This window comes from Cervus elaphus, chromosome 2 (assembly GCF_910594005.1).
Source record: "Cervus elaphus chromosome 2, mCerEla1.1, whole genome shotgun sequence".
Taxonomy (NCBI): domain Eukaryota; kingdom Metazoa; phylum Chordata; class Mammalia; order Artiodactyla; family Cervidae; genus Cervus; species Cervus elaphus.
Window position 1 is genome coordinate 13,192,559 of NC_057816.1, and position 22,343 is coordinate 13,214,901.

A 22,343-nucleotide genomic window follows, 5' to 3' on the forward strand; every position below is an offset into this window, starting at 1 on the left:
CTAAATCTTTGATGCAGACAGGCATCATAGGTGCCCCTGATCTCTGCCATTAGACACACTACCTAAAGCTACTCATATGTTCCTGGGCTGCCTCTGAAGTCTTCACTTTTCCATTTGACCTCTTTTCCTCCTAGCAATCAGCTCTCCAACGAGGTCAGCAAACCATACCTCATGAAGTGGCTAGGCAGACCCCATGAGATCATGAATGTCTAGCATGGTCCCTAATATTGATTTTTATGGTGTTCTTAGCAGTTATTTTCTCCATGATGGCAAGTTTCTCCATGCCTTAGATGTCCATGTGGTTCACGTTGGTATTCCAGCCTAGCCTCAAGGAAGAGATCACAGTAGAATTCTCTGAATTCTGAGAATTTTCTAAGACCATTCCCCAAGGTCAAGAATGAAGATAAAAGTTTTATCAAGAGCTTTGTATTTTTATCCGATCCATTAGTGACCTAAAGGGGACAATTAGGGCAGGTTAGAGCACATATAACCAGAAGCTCCTGGTCACCACTGCATGCTAAAGAACTAAAGCTTCCCTGAGTACTTGGAGCCAGGAAAGAAGCATGAAGTGGCTTGTGCTCCTCGGGCTGGTGGCCCTCTCAGAGTGCATAGTCATGTAAGTATGGGGACTGTAAGCTGCATCATCTTCCTTTCTGGGTTAGAAAGAAATGGAACATTTCCCTGATAGTCTTAAAGTTCAACTCTTACTTATTGATAAATACCCTGCTATAGGTACTTACCCTTGCTTCTTTAGCCTTGGGCTTCCCAGGTGGTGCTAGTGGTAAAGAACCTCCGTGCAAATGTGGGAGATATAAGAGATGCGGGTTGGATCCCTGGGTTGGGAAGATCCCCTGGAGAAGGACATGTCAACCCACTGCAATATTCTTGCCTGGACAATCCCATGGACAGAGGAGCCTGGCAGGCTGAGGTCCATAGGGTCATATAGAGCTGGACACGACTGAAGCAGCTTAGCACGCAGGCATGCACCTTGCTATAGAAACTGTGGGTCCCAAGGGTCAAGGTGTAGCTTTGCATGGTTGCACACTCTTGGGACCCCATCATGTGGTGACCTGCTGAAAATGGAACTCATTGCAATTGTTTAGTGCGTGTGTGTGGTCCTGTGGAATAGCATTTTTCTACATTTTATTCTAGGTCTCCTCTCTGTTCTCTCTCTACTTCAGTGTGTATATGTCTATGTCTGCATCTCTGTGTCTCTCTCACTTATCTCTCCATCTCTTTGGAAGTCTCTGTGAGTGCAGATCTCTCCGTGTTGTTTTCTCCTCTTTTAGTTTTTCAATTTTGTCTCATCCTTGCTTCTTTAGCCTCTTAGTTTCTTTAATTTGTTTCCTATCTCCTGGATTCTTCTCTTAACCCTCTGTTCTGTTTCTACTTGGAGAAAGATTGGGAGAGCTACTTCTACACTCTTGTACATCTGACAAGCAGTGTGACCACAGCCAAGTGACAAACTCCTTGAATTTCAAATTCCTTCCCCGTAAAGATAGGGTAATGATCCTATTCTAGAACCTTAATCCCTGAGAGTCCCTGAGAAGGATACAGTGGGATGGCAATAGCAATACTAATGGTTGTCATTGTTGACATTTACTATATATCAGGTACATTATATCCATCACTTCACTTACCTCCCAAATTTTCTATGTGGAGGGTGGTAATCATTACATTTCACCTTTTTACCCAGGAGTAAGCTGAGAGTCCAAATGGTCTTACACAATGTTGCACAACACAACCTGTATTCAAACCTACATCTTTGAAATGGCATTTGCATGGCACTCTGATCATAAGGTGACACTCATAAAAATGCTGGAAAATCCACAGTGCCATTACAATGACAGCTATACCTTAACACGGACAGCTAATCGTATCTTCTCCTTTGTTTCTTTTCCTAATCCTCGGTGAAAGTTTGCCTCTAAGGAAAGTGAAGACCTTGCGAGAAACCCTGAGGGAAAAAAACTTGCTGAACAATTTCCTGGAGGAACGAGCTTACAGACTAGTCAAGAATGACTCCAAAACAGCTATTCTCCCCCTGAGAAACTTTCTGGATGTGAGTTTGTTGGGAGGATGGTTCTCCTCATCGCCCCCTTGTGCTCTGTCCTAGCACTGGGACTCATCTGGCCGTGGCAGGTGGGAAGTTTGGGCTGGGGCTCCTGCAGGAGGCAGAAACACTGGGCAACAGGGACCCCACTCCAGAGGAGAAGGCATTCTCATCCTCAACTCTTGGTCTGTGGTGACTGGGCCCAGCAATGACCAGGTGGCAGATAAACATCCATTTCTGTGTCAAAGATGTGTCGTTAGTCTGAGGGAGATTGTTCCTTCTGAACTAAGAGAGCCACTCAGTTACAGATGAAGGGTGAGCCATCTCTGGTCAAAGGATAAAGCCAACTGCAATACAAGAGTGAATCCCCAGGCAAAAGAATTCAGCTTCCACAGATGCAAGAATCACAGCAGTAAAAAGTTACTGAATCCCTATTCCGTGTAAGTGATAAGAATCTAACACTGTGGTTATTGTTATTAGATTAGAAAAAAGGGCATATTTTGTCTTCAAGATTGTGCAGGCTAGCCTGAGAGAAAGGCAAAGAGTAAATATATGTCAAATGAAAGGGTCAGCTGTGTGGTGTTGATTGGATGTGGTCTGAGTTTAGAGGGAGTGCCTGGGATTGATCAAGGAGGACCTCCTGGAGAAGGAGGTGCTCAGGCTGGGTTTGAAGAGACTAGAGAGCTTCTCAAATGAAGGCACCAGGACTTCCCTGGAGGTCCAGTGCTTATGAGTTTGGGCTTTGAATACAGGAGGTACTAAAATTACCTGGTCATAGAGTGAATATCCCACATACCATAGAGCACAGGAAAAATTACCAAATGCAGGCACCTCTGAGAACAAAGGCTGTGAGCTGCATGGTGGTTGGAAAGTGATCTCAGGAGACATGTGACACCCAGAGGGAGGCAGCAGTGGGGCCATCAAGGGGAGCCAGATCTGCACTAACCCATCCCTCCTGGTCCCCATAGAGTGCCTACGTGGGGACCATCACCATTGGAACACCCCCTCAGGAGTTCCACGTCCTCTTTGACACAGGCTCAGCTGACTTGTGGGTGCCTTCCATCACTTGTGAAAGTCCAGCCTGTAGTGAGTACAAACACCCCCCAACCCACCCACCTTTTCCTTGCCCTGATTCTCCCTTCTCCACCCTTGGCACCTGACTGACACTCATCTCTTGTGTCTGCAGAAACACACAACACCTTCAATCCTCAAAATTCTTCCAGCTTCAGGGAAGCAGGCCGGCCTGTCACCATCTACTATGGATCTGGGATAATTCAAGGATTTCTTGGCTCTGACACCATTCGGGTAACGTGGAAACAGAAGTTGAGTTAGGACTGACTATTGAGTGACCACTGCTTACGAAACAGACACAGGACCAGCTGGCAGGACCATCCTACCCTAACTCCCATAGACATTGGCCATCTTACCCACAGGATCCTGTCCCTGGGGAGACGTCTCCATAGTGACACACAAACAAATGGATTAGCTAACCCAGAGAGTGGCTCGGGCTGTGGACTTTCAGCTCCTCTGCCCATGAGCAGCTCAGGGTTCATTTTGCTGGGAGCCAGAAGAGGGGGAAAGAAAGCACCAATTTTTATATTCTCAGACTGTGCCAGGCACTTTCATGGTAATAACTTGCTGAAAGCTGTAACAACCCCACACAGCAGGAGTGTTGACTAGGTTATGATACAGATGAGGAAACTGAAGTGCAGACAGCAAGGGCCTAGCTGAGGTCACACGTGTGGTAAGCAGTGGAGCTGGGCTGGCTTGTCAGGACCGAAGCTATTGGTGGGTGTTTGGGGAAAGGATGAAACTGATCTGGGGACCCTGGGCACAGTCAAGCACTTCAGGTATCTGGGGTGGATACGCAGGAAGCCAGAGATGTAGGGGGGCATGATAAGTGTGTGCTCCACGTATGGGGCCTTTGGAGTCTAATAAAACCTATAGCCTCCCTCCCCCAAAGTACCTGAGTAGTTCGCCTCTTTCTCTTGCTCTCTCTCTCTCTCTCATACACACTCGTACAAAAACACATATACCCCCCAAAAGTGTTTTTCCCACGCAGTAATTTCATAAGAACCCTACCAGCAACATTGTGTAATGGACTTCTGTCTTTCTGGGCAGCTGCAGATTCCAAAATACATTACCAGCAGTTCAGTCCATTTCTGTCATCAGTTCATAGAGACGCCAGAGAATTTTCTCTTGCTCTTTACTCATTTTGTCCACAAGGGGGCACCATTGGGTCCCGTCCCGACTCGGTTGCCCAACCCTTACAGAAGACATGAGGGCAGTTTGACTCACTCAGAAGGTGTTTTTTAAGGAGCAGATGTTTTAAAATCCACAGACCCACGTAAATGGAACCCAAATTCCCCTCCCAGCTCGGTCTAACCATCTGAGGTCTACTGAGGACACAGAAAGACCTCAGTTCTTGTCTGCAGAGCTAATGGCATCACTCCCTCAGCCCAAGCCTACACCCACTTAACAAACCTTTATGTGGGAACACTCTTCTCGCCCACAGATTGGGAACCTGGTTAGCCTTGAACAGTCGTTTGGCCTAAGCCTGGTGGAATACGGGTTTAATTTTGTACCCTTTGATGGCATCCTGGGCTTGGCATTTCCCACCATCAGCATCGAAGGTACCATCCCCATCTTTGACAACTTGTGGTCCCAAGGTGCCTTTTCTGAGCCTGTCTTTGCCTTCTACTTGAGCAAGTAAGTCTGAGCTGGACATCCCTCTCTCCAAATTAGTTGTAAGGTGCTTTCAGTTGCATGAAAATTAAGCAACAGTTGATACAGAAGTATCCTGAGAGATAGTCTAACCCAGGATAACTATGGCCCCAGGGCTCCACCTGGCTTCACCACTGGCTTTTATAAATAAAGTTTTATTGGAACACAACCATGCTCCTGGGTGCAAGAGCAGGGTCTTGGTGTAGGGGGTGAGCAAAAGGGAAGACTAATGCAAGGTGTCAGGATATGAGTTGGAAGAAAAGGCAACAAGATTTGCTGATGAATTTGACATGGAATAAAAGAGAGGAATGGTGGAAATCTTTCCTTCCTCGTTAACATTTCACTGAGCACCCAGGACCAGCTACACAATTTGCAGGAGCCAGTGCAAAAAGAAAGTGTGGGATCCAAAACAAAAGTGTGGGACTCCATTTTGAACAAGTATTGGGAATTTCAAGACAACGAGAGCAGAGGTGGGGGCCCTGCTGAGTGTGGGGCCCAAAGGACAACACAGGTCACAGGCCAGTGAAGCCAACCCTGTGTGACTTGAAGCCACACCCTTAGTGCTTCAGGCCTTGATGTTTCTGAAAAAATACAGGCTGGACAAGGGGGAAGCCAAAACCCTTCAGCACACTGTCCTCTGAGAGTATCTCAGGTCACAGGAGGTCCAGGGCCTCTTCTGAAGACTGAGTGGGTGGAGCCCAGCCAGGTGGCCCAGCTTCTAACCTCCTCTGTGCCACTCATTAGCCAGCAACCGACCTTGGTCTGGTTCTCAACTGCTCCTAGCCTCGATTTCTGCATATGTAGATGGGGATCTTATTAGGGCCTTGATGGGTGGATAAGCACAGCTCCCAGGCAGTGCTGTTGTTACTGTCCTCTAAGGATCCCCCTCCCTTATCTCTGCAGAAGCAAGCCAGAAGGCAGTGTGGTGATGTTTGGTGGGGTGGACCACCGCTACTACAAGGGAGAGCTCAACTGGGTACCAGTGTCCCAAACTCGCCGCTGGCAGATAAGCATAAACAGGTAAGCCTCTCCTTCTGAGGGTCACCTCAAGTGATGCTCCCCTATCTGTATACAGACACAGGCAGACACACAAATGCACTCCCAGACACACAGTCAACAGGCATACACACCACCCACAAGGACACAGACAGACACACAGACACTCATGCAAAGATACAATAGGCACATATAAATACACATAGCCAGCCAGAGACACACAAGTACACACAGAAAGCCACATACGAACACACACATAAACACAGAAACACATAGATTCACAAAACACACATGGGTTCATAATCAGCCCAGGCCTGCTGACCAGGTCTCTGAACAGGGTCCCTCACAGGGTCCAGAGAGGCCTGTGCAGCTGCGGGAGGACTGCACCCCTGAGTGTGAGGTGGGAGGCATAGTTATAGGACTTTACAGGGTGGTGAAAAGAGGATCAGGAAGAATTTCCTCAGCCTGAATAGAGCTGTGATAAGATGACCAACTGTCCAGGGCAACAAGGGACCAAGGAATTTCTCAGTACAGAGAAATGTCAGTTTAAAAACAGGGAAAGTCCTGAAGAAATGGGGAAAACTGGTCTCCTTAGGGAGAAGCTAGCCAGCAGTGGAGACAGGGTGGCCACAGTCTTGGGACCTGAAAGCCACTCATAAAAAGAGACACCCCACGTCCCAAGGCACACAGTGATGCAGGGGCTATAACTGAGAGAATCGGGAAGGTGGGATCCAGGAGTGGATTGAGAACAAGAGGCAATAATTGATGAGATTCTGTGTTTTACCCTCAGATAAAATCTACCTGTCCTTTGAGGTTCTGTGTCTAGTCAGGTATTGACTGGTCAGGGTCTCAGTGTCTGAGCTCAGGGAGGGGGTGCTGCTCAGGGACACCCTCTCCCAGGGCAGCCGGTCTCTCCCACCCCTATGAGAATCTGCTGCCTCAGGAACCTCCATCTTCACTGTGTGTTTGACCCATTGTTGGTGAGACATCAGATATACCTGTCTGGATGGTCTCCATTCATTATTTTCACAGTCTTCTTTCACTCATTCCACAAACAAGCATTGTGCATCCACTGTATGCCAGGCACTTTAGGGACGCGATGAAAATAAAACTCGCCCTCACATCTAAGAAGGCAAACGTGCAAGAAATGACACACACACATAGTGAATTGTCACTTCGGTACACACTAGACATGAGGGGCATCCCTTATAGCTCAGTGGTAAAGAATCTGCCTGTAATGCAGGAGACCTGGGTTCGATTCCTGGGTTGGGAAGATCCTCTGGAGAAAGAAATGGCAACCCACTCCAATAGTCTTGCCTAGAGAATCCCATGGACAGAGGAGCCTGCTAGGCTCCTCTAGGAGTTGCAAGAGCTGGACATGACTTAGCAACTAAATCACCAGCACCAGACATGCAGAAGGGTCTACAGAGAGTGACCAAGACAGGAGACTGATACACACCGGGGGAAAGACATCCCTGAAACCATGACAGTTAAGCTGGAATCTGGAAGATGAGGAGAAATTAGCTAGTCAAAGAGGAGGGTGCTCTTCTAGGGAGGAAGACCAGCTTGTGTCAAGGTACAAAAGAGCCTGGTGTATTCAAGTACTGCATTCATGGATGTCAAGGAAGTTGCTGTGATCAGAGCAAAGGATAAGTCAGGGCAAGAGATGAAGCTCTGTTCAGGAGACAGTCAGGGAGGGGGCAGCTGTGAGGGAGGGAACTCACAGTTCCCTCAGAGAGGGAGCCTTCCGCATGACCCTGATGCCCGCTTTGTCCTACTGTCTCTCAGCACCACCATGAACGGGAATGTTGTTGCTTGTTCTCATGGATGCCATGCCACATTGAACACTGGGACATCAGTGATCTATGGCCCAACAGAAATGGTCACCAACATCCACAAGCTCATGAACGCCAGGCCCGAGGGTTCTGAGGTGAAGGGTCATGCCACAGGGTCACTCCCAGTCTCCCCACATAATAAGGATCCTCTGGGCCAACCTCTCTCCTTCTCTCTAACAGTATGTGGTTTCATGTGATGCAGTCAACACCCTGCCTCCTGTCATCTTCAACATCAATGGCATCGACTATCCACTGCCCCCTGAAGCCTACATCATCAAGGTGAGCAGCCACCCCTGAGGGCTGGATCTCTAAATTGGGGTTTGCAGGAACCCTTGGGCTACTGCTGGGAGGAGGGCACCCTCTACAGGCCAAGCCACACCATTGCAGATGCCGCTGAGCCCCTGTGGCTGGGCCAGCACCTCCAACAAAATCAACCACTTGAGAGTGGAGGACGGTCTGGGATATCCGTCCTCCTGAGGTAAATGTGGAGACACCACTCCATGCTGGCATGGTGGGAGTCACAGGGAGAGGGGAACACTAAGGTGTTCTGCCCTCATAGATCTTCAGTTCAACTAGAGCCCTCAGAGGCAGGAACACGGAAAGTCAGCTCTAGTGATCCCTAAAATAGGACGTGTGACAAGGGGGCTTGGCTGGTGGCGGTGCTGTGTACTGTCCCACCATAATGATTAACAGTCTCCCTTTCCTTCTTGAAATTTTCCCGGTTACAATCAATTACACGGCTACCTTAGACCTTGACTGCAACTTCCCCTTGCTAAGCCCCAGTTCCCCCTCTGTGAGTCGGGCTGCCCGACCCTTCTGTGGGGAGGTTGGATGCTAAGGTGAATGAAGGGCGCACAGTGCCTGCTCAGACCTGACACAGGGTGGAGGCTTCACGCCAGCTCCCTCTGGGAGTTCAGAGCAGGCTGTCGGGCTCAAAGACGGCTGTGAGGAAGAGAGGGAATTGCAGTAATTCTAACACCCCTGATTCATGGCTCCATAGGGAGGCCTGCTTGGGTCTAGGCAAATCTGCCCTGGATTCCATGCAAATGGAAACCCACGGTGCTCTGCAAAGGGACCCTGGGGACTTATTAGGGGTGATGAGGGCTATGAACCGACCAGTGGGGATGGAGACCTGAATAAGTCACCCAGCCAAGCCTGGACTGGCTGAAGGGTGAGTGTGGGTCCAAATAGTCTTCTCAGAGGGCCTGAGCGACGTCTTAAAGGTTTAGAAACTAGTTATTTTTACTCATGAGTGATCTTAAGCAGATTTGATTTAAAGCCTTTTGATTCTGTAAATCCAATTTCATTTAGGAAGGAGGAGGCTGGGGAAGGGGGGAGAAAAGAAAAATGAGGTGTGCATTATTTAACTACATTTTCCAGGTTAATTTTGCCATTAAATGAGGAAGCATGATATTAAAAAAAAAGAAAAGAAAGAAAGAAAGAAAGTTTCGAGCACTGCTTTGAATGTATTTAACATGCATTACCAACAGGGAGCTACTGTATAGCACAGGGAACTCTGCTCAGTGTAAGGTGGCAGCCTGGATGGAAGGGCTGTCTTTGGGACAAGGATACATGTACATGTATGACTGAGTCCCTTCACTGTCCACCTGAATCTCAGAATATTGTTTATCAGCTATACTCCAAGACAAAATTAAAAGTTAAAAAAAAAAGAGTTGGTTGGGGATCCAGGAGAAGAACAGGCATTCTCTGCAGAGAAAATGAGGAGCAGGAGTCAGAAGGAAAGAAACAGAGAGTGTCAGGGGAACCGGGGACGCTCTTGTTCTTTTCTAGAAAACGATATTGCAGTATGGCTGATCGGTGTTGCCTCAAGTTCTGCCTCACAGCTAAGTGCTTTAGCTGTACATATACAAATATACATATTCTTTTTCGTTAGTTAATCAATAAATATTGAATATAGCTCCTTGTGCTATAAGTAGGACTTTGTGGCTTATCATTCCTCTGTATATTACTTTGCATCTGATCATTCCAAACTCCCAATCCTCCCCTCCCCACACTCCTGCCATATGGAAACCACACGTCTTGGCCCTTTTTGTTTTTGGATGAATCCTAATATCCCCAGCTGCTGAGAAATTCACCCGATACTTAAGAAAAGAGGGAAATAAAACCAAGAAGTGTGCCAGGTCTGGATATTGAGGAGGGAGTCGCAGGTAAGCTCACAGGCTGACTGGTGTGTATCTCTACCTCCTCCAGATTCAAAACTCCTGCCGTAGCATCTTTCAAGGGGGCACAGAAGCTAGCTCTCGAGACACCTGGGTCCTGGGTGATGTCTTCCTGAGGCAGTACTTCTCGGTTTTTGATCGAAAAAATAAAAGGATTGGCCTGGCTCCGGCAGTGTAAATGCTTGGACTGGTTCAGGAATCAATCAGGCCTCTCCTAACACACACTCGCTCTCACTAGGGCACTTCTCCCCAGCGATGCTGGTGAACTGTGTTTGGTGCTCTGCAAACCCTATTCTCAGTAATGAATAAAAAGTTTCACTTTTAATGGTGCTAAAACAAATGGGTGCTTCTTTTTGGGTCTGGGAGGTGCATCATAATCAGCAAAGATCTAGATCCAAGTCTGAACCACAAGTGACAGGAACTCAAATCCAACTGGTTTCAAGGAAATGGGAGACTTTTCGGAAGAACACTGGAGATCCTGTACATAGGAACCAGAGCAGATAGAAAGATCTAAATGACTGGACCCAAGAAATCAGAAACCTTCAGCTCAATCTTTCTCATCCTCGCTCTTTCCCCTCTCTCTTCTTTAATGGTCTTAGCCTAACAACCTTCATCCTTAAGGCTTCTACACCTAGTGAGGGAGTCCAAAGCTACCTGCCTCAAGGTTTTTATATTCAAGGCATCTAACTCATAAGGAAAGAAGCTCGGAGACATCAGGGTTCAAGGGAGTGTTCTGAATGGCCCACCCAAGATCACATGTCCAGTCCTGGATCAACCATCCTGGCAGGGTCATAGGGTCCTATGAGTGGGTTTACATAGTCATGTGGCCCTGACCCAGCAGCAAACATGATTGACAGTTTCCTCCAGAACTTAATAACTGGAGCTGGCAGGAGGCAGCCCCAAGGATAGTGACTGGGGGATGGTCTCGATCAGGGAAGAGTTTATGATGATGCCAACTCCACCACCTCCTCATTCAGAGGGATTATGAGGGGTAATGAAAATATTCTATTCATCACATCTTAGATGAACATTGGCAGTGGGATTCTGCTCCAGGGGGTTCTGTGTGAGGCCCCTCACACTGAGATGGTTCTCCTTTGTCCCCCCGCCTCAGTTACCAGCTCTCTGCCACCCACACCTGCTGTGACTTTTCCAGTCCCCTTTCCCATGTAACAGCCCCTGTGGATCCCTGAGCGATCCCCCTCCTCCAGGGTCCAGCACACCCCTTCCTTGGCCTCCAGTGCTGTAGGGGAAGGTGTCACTCATGTAACAGTGGACCACGGTGCACAGAGCATTCAGCCTCTCTGAGCTTCCTCCAGGGCCAGAGTTACAAACCGTTTGGTTGTGAGCTGCCATGGACTGGCACCTTGGGAGTAAAAGTATCACTTCTTTCCACCTGGAGACCCTGGGTAGAGACCTAAGCTCAGGACAGTAGGGGTCAGAGATGTAGGGAGACTCAGGTAATGGAAGAAAATGAAAAGAAGAGATAAAGTTAGAAAACATACTCCAAGACAATGCATAGTAGGGGTCTTTACTCAGGCAAGAGGAACATCAGTGAAAGAAGTGTCCCCCTGCCTTTCTTCATCTTTTTATTCAGAACAAATTTACAGAGCAGCTACAATGGTCTTTCCTGAGGGCTCAGCGGGTGAAGAATCTGCCTGCAATGCAGGAGACATAGGAGATGCAGATTAGATCCCTGGGTCTGAAAGATCCCCTGGAGAAGGAAATGGCAACCTGTGCCAGTATTCTTGCCTAGAAAACCCCATGGACAGAAGAAGCTGGTGGGCTGTAGTCCAAGGGTCAGAAAGTCAGACAGAACTAAGCACGCAGGCACGTATTTTGCACCAGGTGCTGTAGTTGACCCCAGGGATAGAGGAACGGTTGATAAACCCACCACAAAGCCGTGGAGACAGATAAAGAGACAACCTGCAATGGGGAGGGCCAGATGGAGAAAACAGCAGAGGTGTGGCTGGGAGGCCAAGAGGAGTGAGGGGACTTGCTCTTTAGGGAGGCAGGGAAAGGCTGGCATAGGGCGAGGTGAAAGGCAAAAGGCACTGACTCCAACTTTGTCACCCCACCCTGAATCACACCCCTAAACCTTTCAGTTTGCATCTGTGTGCAGAACAGCCACATGTCCATGGTTACCTGTGCCTGGTCCCTTTGGGATGGCACTGGATAATGATCACCTTGAGCGGAGTGAAAGAGGACCAGTAGCAGAGCTGATAAAGGGGAGAAATGTGAGAACAGAATCAGTTATTTTTCTTTAACAGTAAATATCAGCAACTGGGCTTAAAGGTGATGCAAGTGACCAGTTTGTGAAACTCATTGTCCAAGTGTTCTTCAGAGAACCCTAAGGGATGATTCTCTAGATGAGAAATCAACAATAAGAGTAAGAATAACAGCTCCAGTTCATTACATATGCTATCTCACTGTCTCCCCAAGATCCCCTGCAAGCTTTGACTCCCACCCCCCGCATTGTACAAGTGAAAGAAGTCTCCTCCGATCTTTTGGCTCTAGCACTGGTGTCAGACATCTAGTAGGCCCTCAAGAAATACATGTTGACTAAAAAATAAATGAGTTAGTAGATGCTTCCACTAGATGACACAACTACATCCATGTCGGAAGACACGCATGGTGTCAGCATGACTACTGCCATGATGCTGGTGCTGTTCAGTCACTAAATTGTGCCCGATTCTTTGCCACTCCATGACCTACAACATGCTAGGGTTACTTGTCCTTCATTATCTCCCGAGTTTGCTCAAATTCTTGCCTGTTGAGATGGTGATGCTATCTAAACTTCTGATCCTCTGTCACCCTCTTCTCCTTTGGCCTTCAATCTTTCCCAGCATCAGGGTCTTTTCCAATGAGTCAGCTCTTCATATCAGGTGGCCAAAGTATTGGAGCTTCAGTGTTAGCATCAGTCCTTCCAATGAATATACAGGTTTGATTTCCTTTAGCACTGACTGGTTTGATCTCCTTGCTGTCCAAGGTACTCTCAAGAGTCTTCTCCAGCACCACAGTTCAAAAGCATTAATTCTTTGGCACTCAGCCTTCTTTATGGTCCAGCGTTCACATCTGAACATGACTACTGTCTGTCTAGGTTTGTCATAGCTTTCCTTCCAAAGAGCAAGTGTCGTTTAATATCATGGCTTCAATCAACATCTGAAGTGATTTTGGAGCCCAAGAAAATAAAATCTGTCAGTGCTTCCACTTTTTCTCCTTCTATTTGCCATGAAGTGATGGGGCCAGATGCCATGATCCTCAATTTTTTGAATGTTGAGTTTTTAAGTCAGCTTTTTCACTCTCTTCTTTCATCTTCATCAAGAGGTTCTTTAGTTCCTCTTTACTTTCTGCTATTAGAGTAGTATCATCTGCATATCTGAGGCTATTGATATTTCTCCTGGCAATCTTGATTCCAGTTTGTGATTAATCCAGCCCAGCAATTTCACATGATGTACTCTGCATATAAGTTAAATAAGAAGGGTGATAATACACAGCCTTTATACACTCCTTTCCCAACTTTGAATCAGTCAGTTGTTCAGTGTAAATTTCTAACTGTTGCTTCTTGACCTGCATACAGATTTCTCAGGAGATGGGTAAGGTTAACTGGTATTCCCATCACATTAAGAATTTTGTGAAGTTTGTTGTAATCCACACAGTTAAAGGCATTCACACAATCAATGAAGCAGACATTTTTATGGAATTCCCTTTCTCTCTGATCTCTGGTTTCTCTGCCTTTTCTAAATCCAGCTTGTACATTTGTAAATTCTCAGTTCACATACTGCTGAAGACTACCTTGAAGGATTTGAGCATAACCTTACTAGCATGCAAAATGAGCACAACTTTAGGTAGTTTGAACATTCTTGGCATTGCCTTTCTTTGAGATGGGAATGGAAAGTGACATTTTCTGGTTCTGTGGATATTGCTTTTTTGTTGTTCAGTCGTTCAGTCAAGTCTGACTCTTTGTGACCCCACAGACTGCAGCATGCCAGGCTTTCCTGCCTCTCACCATCTCCTATAGCTTGCTCAAACTCATGTCCATTGAGTTGGTGATGCCATCCAACCATCTCATCCTCTGTTGTCCCCTTCTCCTCCTGCCTTCAATCTTTCCCAGCTGCAGGGTCTTTTCCAATGAGTTGGCTCTTCACATCAGGTGGCCAAAGTGTTGGAACTTCAGCTTCAACATCAGTCCTTCAAATGAATATTCAGGACTGATTTCCTTTAGGATTGACTGGTTGGATCTCCTTGCAGTGCAAGGGACACTCAAGAGTCTTCTCCAACACCACAGTTCAAAAGCATCAATTCTTTGGTGCTCAGCCTTCTTTACAGTCCAACTCTTAGATTCATACATGACTACTGGAAAAAACAGAGCTTTGACTAGATGGACCTTTGTTGGCAAAGTAATGTCTCTGCTTTTTAATATGCTGTGTAGTTTTGTCATAGCTTTTCTTCCAAGGAGTAAACATCTTTTAATTTCATGACTGCATTCACCATCTGCAGTGATTTTGGAGCCCCCAAAAATAAAGTCTGTCACTGTTTCCACTATTTCCTCATCTATTTGCCATGAAGTGATGGGACCAGTTGCCATGATCTTAGTTTTCTGAATGTTGAGCTTTAAGCCAACTGTTTCACTCTCCCCCTTCACTTTCATCAAGAGGCTCTTTAGTTCCTCTTCACTTTCTGCCATAAGGGTGGTGTCATCTCCATATCTGAGGTTATTGATATTTCTCCCAGCAATCTTTTTTTTTTTTATTAGTTGGAGGCTAATTACTTCACAACATTTCAGTGGGTTTTGTCATATATTGATATGAATCAGCCATAGATTTACACGTATTCCCCATCCCAATCCCCCCTCCCACCTCCCTCTCCACCTGATTCCTCTGGGTCTTCCCTGTGCACCAGGCCCAAGCACTTGTCTCATGCATCCCACCTGGGCTGGTGATCTGTTTCACCATAGATAGTATACATGCTGTTCTTTCAAAACATCCCACCCTCACCTTCTCCCACAGAGTTCAAAAGTCTGTTCTGTATTTCTGTGTCTCTTTTTCTGTGTCTCTTTTTCTGTTTTGCATATAGGGTTATCGTTACCATCTTTCTAAATTCCATATATATGTGTTAGTATGCTGTAATGTTCTTTATCTTTCTGGCTTACTTCACTCTGTATAATGGGCTCCAGTTTCATCCATCTCATTAGGACTGATTCAAATGAATTCTTTTTAACGGCTGAGTAATATTCCATGGTGTATATGTATCACAGCTTCCTTATCCATTCATCTGCTGATGGGCATCTAGGTTGCTCTCCCAGCAATCTTGATTCCAGCTTTTGCTTCTTCCAGCCTGGTGTTTCTCATGATGTACTCTGCATGTAAGTTAAATAAGCAGGGTGACAATATACAGCCTTGATGTACTCCTTCCCCAATTTTGAACCAGTCAGTTGTTTGATGTAAGTTTTTTCTTCCTGACCTGCATACAGGTTTCTCAGGAGTCAGATAAGGTGGTCTGCTATTCCCATCTCTTGAAGAATTTTCCACAGCTTGTGGTGATACACACAGCCAAAGAAGTTAGTGTAGTCAATGAAGCTGATGTCTTTCAGGAATTCCCTTGCTTTTTTTCTATTTGTAGTTGAGTTTGGCAGTCCCAGGATAGATCCTCATTGAGCAGGAGCCATAAATACTTTGTCCTCCCGCCCTGCCCCCCCCCCAACTGACCTCAATCTGAATGACTGTCTTGAGCCATCGCCAGTATCCCTTCCCACCAGGACATTTTGCAGCCTCCTGCTTGGGGAGTGGTGACCAAGGGAGTCACTCTGACCCTTATCCACTGGGGGTAGTTTAATTGCCTCTGTGCCTCACTATCTTCCACTAGTTGGAGTTCATTGTGTTCGAGGTATGTAGGCTGGATTTCATCAAGATAGAAAGAGGTGGAAAGATGTTGAGGGTAAGAACGCAAGCAGCAGGGGCCAGTACCTAGAGACTCTGCATGCCCGCCCTATGGTGTGGGCCTTAGCAAGGCCCAGGATCAGAAGCAGGAAACTGCCTCCTTCGTTCTGGCTGGTGCTTCTCCAGGTTTGTCAGACCCCACACAGGGCTCTGTGACAAAAGGTGGGCTCCAGGACACCTGAGAAATGTCTGTCTCCCCACCCCCTACCCCCTCTCTCCTTCCTCCCATAGACTCAGTCCTCCTCACATGTGTTTCTCATGGAGGGACGTCAGTTGTTGATGTCAAGTGACAAACCACAGCTCACCCCGTGGTTGCTACAGCTTTGAACTGGTTACTGAAATTTAAAAATGGGGAGACATCACAGCAATGTGGATTTCTAGCCTCCCTTGGAGACCAGGCAGGCCTGGTCATGCCGGGCCCACCCTCCTACCTGTAGGAGGTACCCGAGTTGGAGTGGAGCTTTCAGGGGACAGGGTCTCTAACACATCTGCCTGGCCTGTGTTGGCATCTGGGTTTGAGAGTTCTGTAAGGGTGAAAGATCAGAGAAGACATCAAAACAGGGAAAGGAAGGCAAGAATGAGTGAAGGAGAAAAGAAAGAAGGAAAGAAAAGAAGTTTCTTCTAATCCAATTCTGAGAATATAAAGAAATATTATGTTGTAAAAAAAAAAAGGCAGGAAATTAATGTGATGCAGTATTATTAACCAAAGTTTGGATTTTGTTCAAATCTCACAAAATTTTATGCTAGTGTCCATTATTTGTTCTCATCCTTTATTCAAGATTCCACATTGTATTTAATTGCATTGAGCAGCTTCAGCTGCATGCAACAAATTCTGCTAAATTCTCTTTTCATTTTTATTCTATTACACATATTTTCTAATTTTCCCTGTTATGGCTCTCATTTAAAAGTGGACATTTAATTTCCAAATCTGTGGGATTTTAAAGGTATCTTTGATATTAATTTCTCATTTAAATGTTTTCTTCTCTGCAATCACCCTCTGGGTTTTTTCAATCTTCTAACTTTATTGAGGCTTTCAGTGGCTAAGTCAAAGATCTCTCTTGGTAAATGTCACACTGCACTTGAGAATATGTGGGTTATTCTCAAATATTTTTTGATATTGATCTCTAACATAATTGAACAGTAATAAGAGAACAGATTATATGTTTTCAGTACCTTTAGACCATTAAATTTCTGCAGTTGGTCTTATGTCTCTGAATATGTTCCAGTGTCTGCTAGTTAATACTCTATAGGAACTTGAATTTGTGTCCTACCATTTTGTGAAAATTGTACAAATCTTAATTATGTCAAATTGGTTCATGATGCTTTTCAGGTCTAGCAAAAAGCAAAGGAGAAAAGGAAAGATATTACCATTTGAATGCAGAGTTCCAAAGAATAGCAAGGAGAGATAAGAAAGTCTTCCTCAGAGATCAATGCAAAGAAATAGAGGAAAACAATAGTATAGGAGAGACTAGAGATCTCTTCAAGAAAGTTAGAGATACCAAGGGAACATTTCATGCAAAGATGGGTTTGATAAAGGACAAAAATGGTATGGACCTAACAGAAGCAGAAGATATTAAGAAGAGGTTGCAAGAATACACAGAAGAAATATACAAAAAAGATCTTCACGACCCAGATAATCACAATGGTGTGATCACTCACCTAGAGCCAGACTTTAGAATGTGAAGTCAAGTGGGCCTTAGGAAGCATCACTATGAACAAAGCTAGTGGAGGTGATGGAATTCCAGTTGAGCTATTTCAAATCCTGAAAGATGATGTTGTGAAAGTGCTGCACTCAATATGCCGGCAAATTTCAAAAACTCAGCAGTGGCCACAGGACTGGAAAAGGTCAGTTTTCATTCCAATCCCAAAGAAAGGCAATCCCAAAGAATGCTCAAACTACCGCACAATTGCACTCATCTCACACGCTAGTAAAGTAATGCTCAAAATTCTCCAAGCCAGGCTTCAACAATATGTGAACCGTGAGCTTCCAGATGTTCAAGCTAGTTTTAGAAAAGGCAGAGGAACCAGAGATCAAATTGCCAACATCCACTGCATCATTGAAAAAGCAAGAGAAAAACATCTATTTTTGCTTTATTGACTATGCCAAAGCCTTTGACTGTGTGGATCACCACAAACTGTGGAAAATTCTTCAAGAGATGGGAATAGCAGACCACCTGACCTGCCTCTTGAGAAACCTATATGCAGGTCAGGAAGCAACAGCTAGAACTGGACATGGAACAACAGACTGGCTCCCAATAGGAAAAGTAGTACGTCAAGGCTGTATATTGTCACCCTGCTTATTTAACTTACGTGCAGAGTACATCATGAGAAACACCAGGCTGGAAGAAGCAAAAGCTGGAATCAAGATTGCTGGGAGAAATATCAATAACCTCAGATATGCAGATGACACCACCCTTATGGCAGAAAGTGAGGAGGAACTTAAAAGCCTCTTGATGAAAGTGAAGGAGGAGAGTGAAAAAGTTGGCTTAAAGCTCAACATTCAGAAAACTAAGATCATGGCATCCGGTCCCATCACTTCATGGCAAATAGACGGGGAAACAGTGGAAACAATGTCAGGCTTTATTTTGGGGGGGGGGGCTCCAAAATCACTGCAGATGGTGATTGCAGCCATGAAATTAAAAGACACTTACTCCTTGGAAGGAAAGTTATGACCAACCTAGACAGCACATTAAAAAGCAGAAACATTACTTTGCCAACAAAAGTCTGTCTAGTCAAGGCTATGGTTTTTCCAGTGGTCATGTATGGATGTGAGAGTTGGACTGTGAAGAAAGCTGAGTGCCGAAAAATTGATGCTTTTGACTGTGGTGTTGGAGAAGACACCTGCGAGTCCCTTGGACTGCAAGGGGATCCAACCAGTCCATCCTAAAGGAGATCAGTCCTGGGTGTTCATTGGAAGGACTGATGCTGAAGCTGAAACTCCAATACTTTGGCCACCTCATGCATAGACTTGCGTCACTGGAAAAGACCCTGATGCTGGGAGGGGTTGGGGGCAGAAGGAGAAGGGGACGACAGAGGATGAGATGGCTGTATGGCATCGCCGACTCAATGGACATGAGTATGAGTAAACTCTGGGAGTTGGTGATGGACAGGGAGGCCTGGTGTGCTGTGATTCATGGGGTCGCAAAGAGTCAGACACAACTGAGTGACGGAACTGACTGATATTCTTCTACTTCTCTGTGTATTCATTCAATAAATTTCTGAGAGTTTGATATGGAAACTCCAACTAAAAATCTTAATCTGTCTACTTCAGTTCAGTTCAGTTCAGTTGCTCAGTTGTGTCCAACTCTTTGCAACCCCATGGACTTCAGCACACCCGTCCTCCCTGTCCATCACCAACTCCTGGAGTTTACCCAAACTCATGTCCATTGAGTCGGCGGTCGGTGACGCCATCCAACCATCTCATCCTCTTTCGGCCCCTTCTCCTGCCCTCAATCTTTCCCAGCATCAGGGTCTTTTCAAATGAGTCACTTCTTCGCATCAGGTGGCCAAAGTGTTGGAACTTTAGCTTCAACATCAGTCCTTCAAATGAATATTCAGGACTGATTTCCTTTAGAATTGATGGTTGGATCTCCTTGCAGTCCAAGGGACTCTCAAGAGTCTTCTCCAACACCACAGTTCAAAAGCATCAATTCTTTGGTGCTCAGCCTTCTTCATGGTCCAACTCTCACATCCGTACATGACTACTGGAAAAACCAAAGCCTTGACTAAATGAATCTTTGTTGGCAAAGTAATGTCTCTGCTTTTTAATATGCTGTCTAGGTTGCTCATAACTTCTCTTCCAAGGAGCAAGTGTCTTTAATTTCATGGCTGCATTCACCATCTGCAGTGATTTTGGAGCCCTAAAAATAAAGTCTGTCACTGTTTCAACTGTTTCCCCATCTATTTCCCATGAAGTGATGGGAGTGGATGCCATGATCTTAGTTTTCTAAATGTTGAACTTTAAGTCAACTGTTTCATTCTCCTCTTTCACTTTCAACAAGAGGCTTTTTAGTTCCTCTTCACTTTCTGCCATAAGGGTGGTGTCATCTGCATATCTGAGGTTATTGATATTTCTCCTGGCAATCTTGACTCCAGCTTGTGCTTCTTCGAACCCAGCATTTCCCATGATGTACTCTGCATAGAAGTTAAATAAGCAGAGTGGCAATATACAGCCTTGACTTACTCCTTTTCCTAGTTGGGGCCAGTCTGTTGTTCCATGTCCAGTTCTAACTGTTGCCTCCTGACCTGCGTACAAGTTTCTCAAGAGGCAGGTCAGGTGGTCTGCTATTCCCATCTCTTGAAGAATTTTCCACAGTTTGTGGTGATCCACACAGTCAAAGGCTTTGGCATAATCAATAAAGTAGAAATAGATGGTTTTTTTGGAACTCTCTTGCTTTTTTGATGATTCAGTGGATGTTGGCAATTTGATCTCTTGTTCCTCTGCCTTTTCTAAAACTAGCTTGAACATCTGAAAGTTCATGGTTCACATATTGTTGAAGCCTGGCTTGGAGAATTCTGAGCATTACTTTACTAGTGTGTGAGATGAATGCAATTGTGTGGGAGTTTAAACATTCTTTGGCATTGCCTTTCTTTTGGACTGGAGTGAAAACTGACCTTTTCCAGTCCTGGGGCCACTGCTGAGTTTTCGAAATTTGCTGGCATATAGAGTGCAGCACTTTCACAGCATTATCTTTCAGTATTTGAAATAGCTCAACTGGAATTCCATCACCTCCACTAGCTTTGTTCATAGTGATGCTTCCTAAGGCCCACTTGACTTCGCATTCCAAGATGTCTCTGGGTGAATGATCACACCATCATGATTATCTGGGTCGTGAAGATCTTTTTTGTATATTTCTTCTGTGTATTCTTGCTACCTCTTCTTAAAATCTTCTGCTTCTCTTAGATCCATATCATTTCTGTCCTCTATTGAGCCCATCTTTGCATGAAATATTCTGTTGGTATCTCTGATTTTCCTGAAGAGATCTCTAGTCTTTCCCATTTTATTGTTTTCTTCTATTTCTTTGCATTGATCACTGAGGGAGGCTTTCTTATCTCTCCTTGTTGTTCTTTGAAACTCTGCATTCAAATGGGTATATCTTTCTTTTTCTTCTTTGCTTTCCACTTCTCTTCTTTTCACAGCTATTTGTAAGGCCTATCTACTTAAAAGAAATTGTGATATATAGTGTAACGATATGTTTTTGCTCTGCATTTTCCAAATCTCCTGTAAATGTGTTATCATATTTTCATAACTTAAAAGTTTCATTAAATAAATAAATAAATCTCCATTAAGTCCAGTTCATGATATTTTCCATTAAAAGATAAACAACGAGTTCTATTCTCTATTTTCCTCCCTTTATCAGCTCTGCAACCAGTCCCCGTACACTCCCCTCAAGCCAGTTATAGTCCAGTGCCATCCCAATGGAGACAGGCACACGAAAGGGTGGACATATGGCTGAACTGCACACAGATGGTAACTGCAGGGTTTAAGGATGTGTTTCAGGCTGTGATGGCAAGATTGACATCCATGACCCCCTTACTGCTATTATCCAGCCTTTCCCTGTCTCTCTGCAGAGGAAGACCCTCACTCCTCTGGCCTCCTACCCACACCTCTGTTGTTTTCTCCATCTGCCCTCCCCTCCAGGGATTATTTATCTGTCTCCATAACTTGGTGCTGGATTTCTAACCCAGCCCTCTATCTCTGGGGTCCACCAAGCATCTGGTCATAGCATGCACTTAGTAAATTTGTACTGAAGGAAATGATGAGGAAGGGAAGGAGACATTCCTTTCACTGATGCTTCTCTTGCCCATACTATACATTGTGTTTTCCACCTTATTTCTTCCTTCCATTTTCTTCTCTCATCTGAGTCTCTCTCCAGCTCTGACCCCTGGGTCTCTGCCTAGAGTCTCCAGATGGAAAGAACTTATGCTTCCACTTCCAAAGTGCCAAACCGTGGCAGCCCCAACCAAAGGATTTGTGGCTCTGCCCCTAGAGGAAGCTCAGAAAGAACGAAGTTCTTGCAACCCCAGGTCCCCCATTACATGCTTAGCATCCTCCCCAACAGTACTAGAGGTCAAGGGAAGGGGCAATGCTGGGCCCTGGAGGAGGCAGGTGGCTCTCAGGGACCCAAATGGGCCCATCACCTGGGAAGTGGGACTGGAAAGGCCACCACAGTGGGGGTGCCAGTGAGTTGGTGACTGCGGTGGGGGGGACAGAAGGGAAATATGTCAGAGCCTCACCCAGATCCCCCCTGGAGAAGAAGGCCACTGCCAAAGCCCTTCTTAGAAGGGAAGAATAGAATCTATTTTTATCACCCCTCACCATCCTTCTGTGGCCACAGGACTGGAAGAGGACAGTTTTGATCCCAATTCCAACAAAGGGCAGTGCTAGAGAATGTTCAAACTACCAGATAATTGCACTCACTTCTCATGCTAGTAAAGTTATGCTCAAAATCTTCAAGCTAGGCTTCAGCAGCACTTGGATTGAGAACTTCCAGATGTACAAACTGGGTTTAGGAAAGTCAGAGGAACCAGAGATCAAATTGCCAACATCTGTTGGATTGTAGATAAAGCAAGGGAATTCCAGAAAAACATCTAGTTCTGTTACACTGACTACATGAAAGCC

At 45.5% G+C, this 22,343-nt stretch overlaps 1 protein-coding gene across 1 annotated transcript; it reads left to right on the plus strand.

Moving 5' to 3' along the window:
- Positions 1 to 503: 503 nt before the first annotated feature.
- On the plus strand, positions 504 to 10,121 carry LOC122674389 (pregnancy-associated glycoprotein 2-like). Its single transcript, XM_043872670.1, has 9 exons — positions 504 to 616; positions 1,918 to 2,059; positions 3,019 to 3,136; positions 3,237 to 3,355; positions 4,566 to 4,759; positions 5,678 to 5,794; positions 7,559 to 7,700; positions 7,786 to 7,884; positions 9,817 to 10,121. The coding sequence occupies exons 1-9, from the start codon at positions 564 to 566 to the stop codon at positions 9,961 to 9,963; spliced, it is 1,131 nt and encodes a 376-aa protein (XP_043728605.1). The 5' UTR covers positions 504 to 563; the 3' UTR covers positions 9,964 to 10,121.
- The last annotated feature ends 12,222 nt before the right edge of the window (positions 10,122 to 22,343 follow it).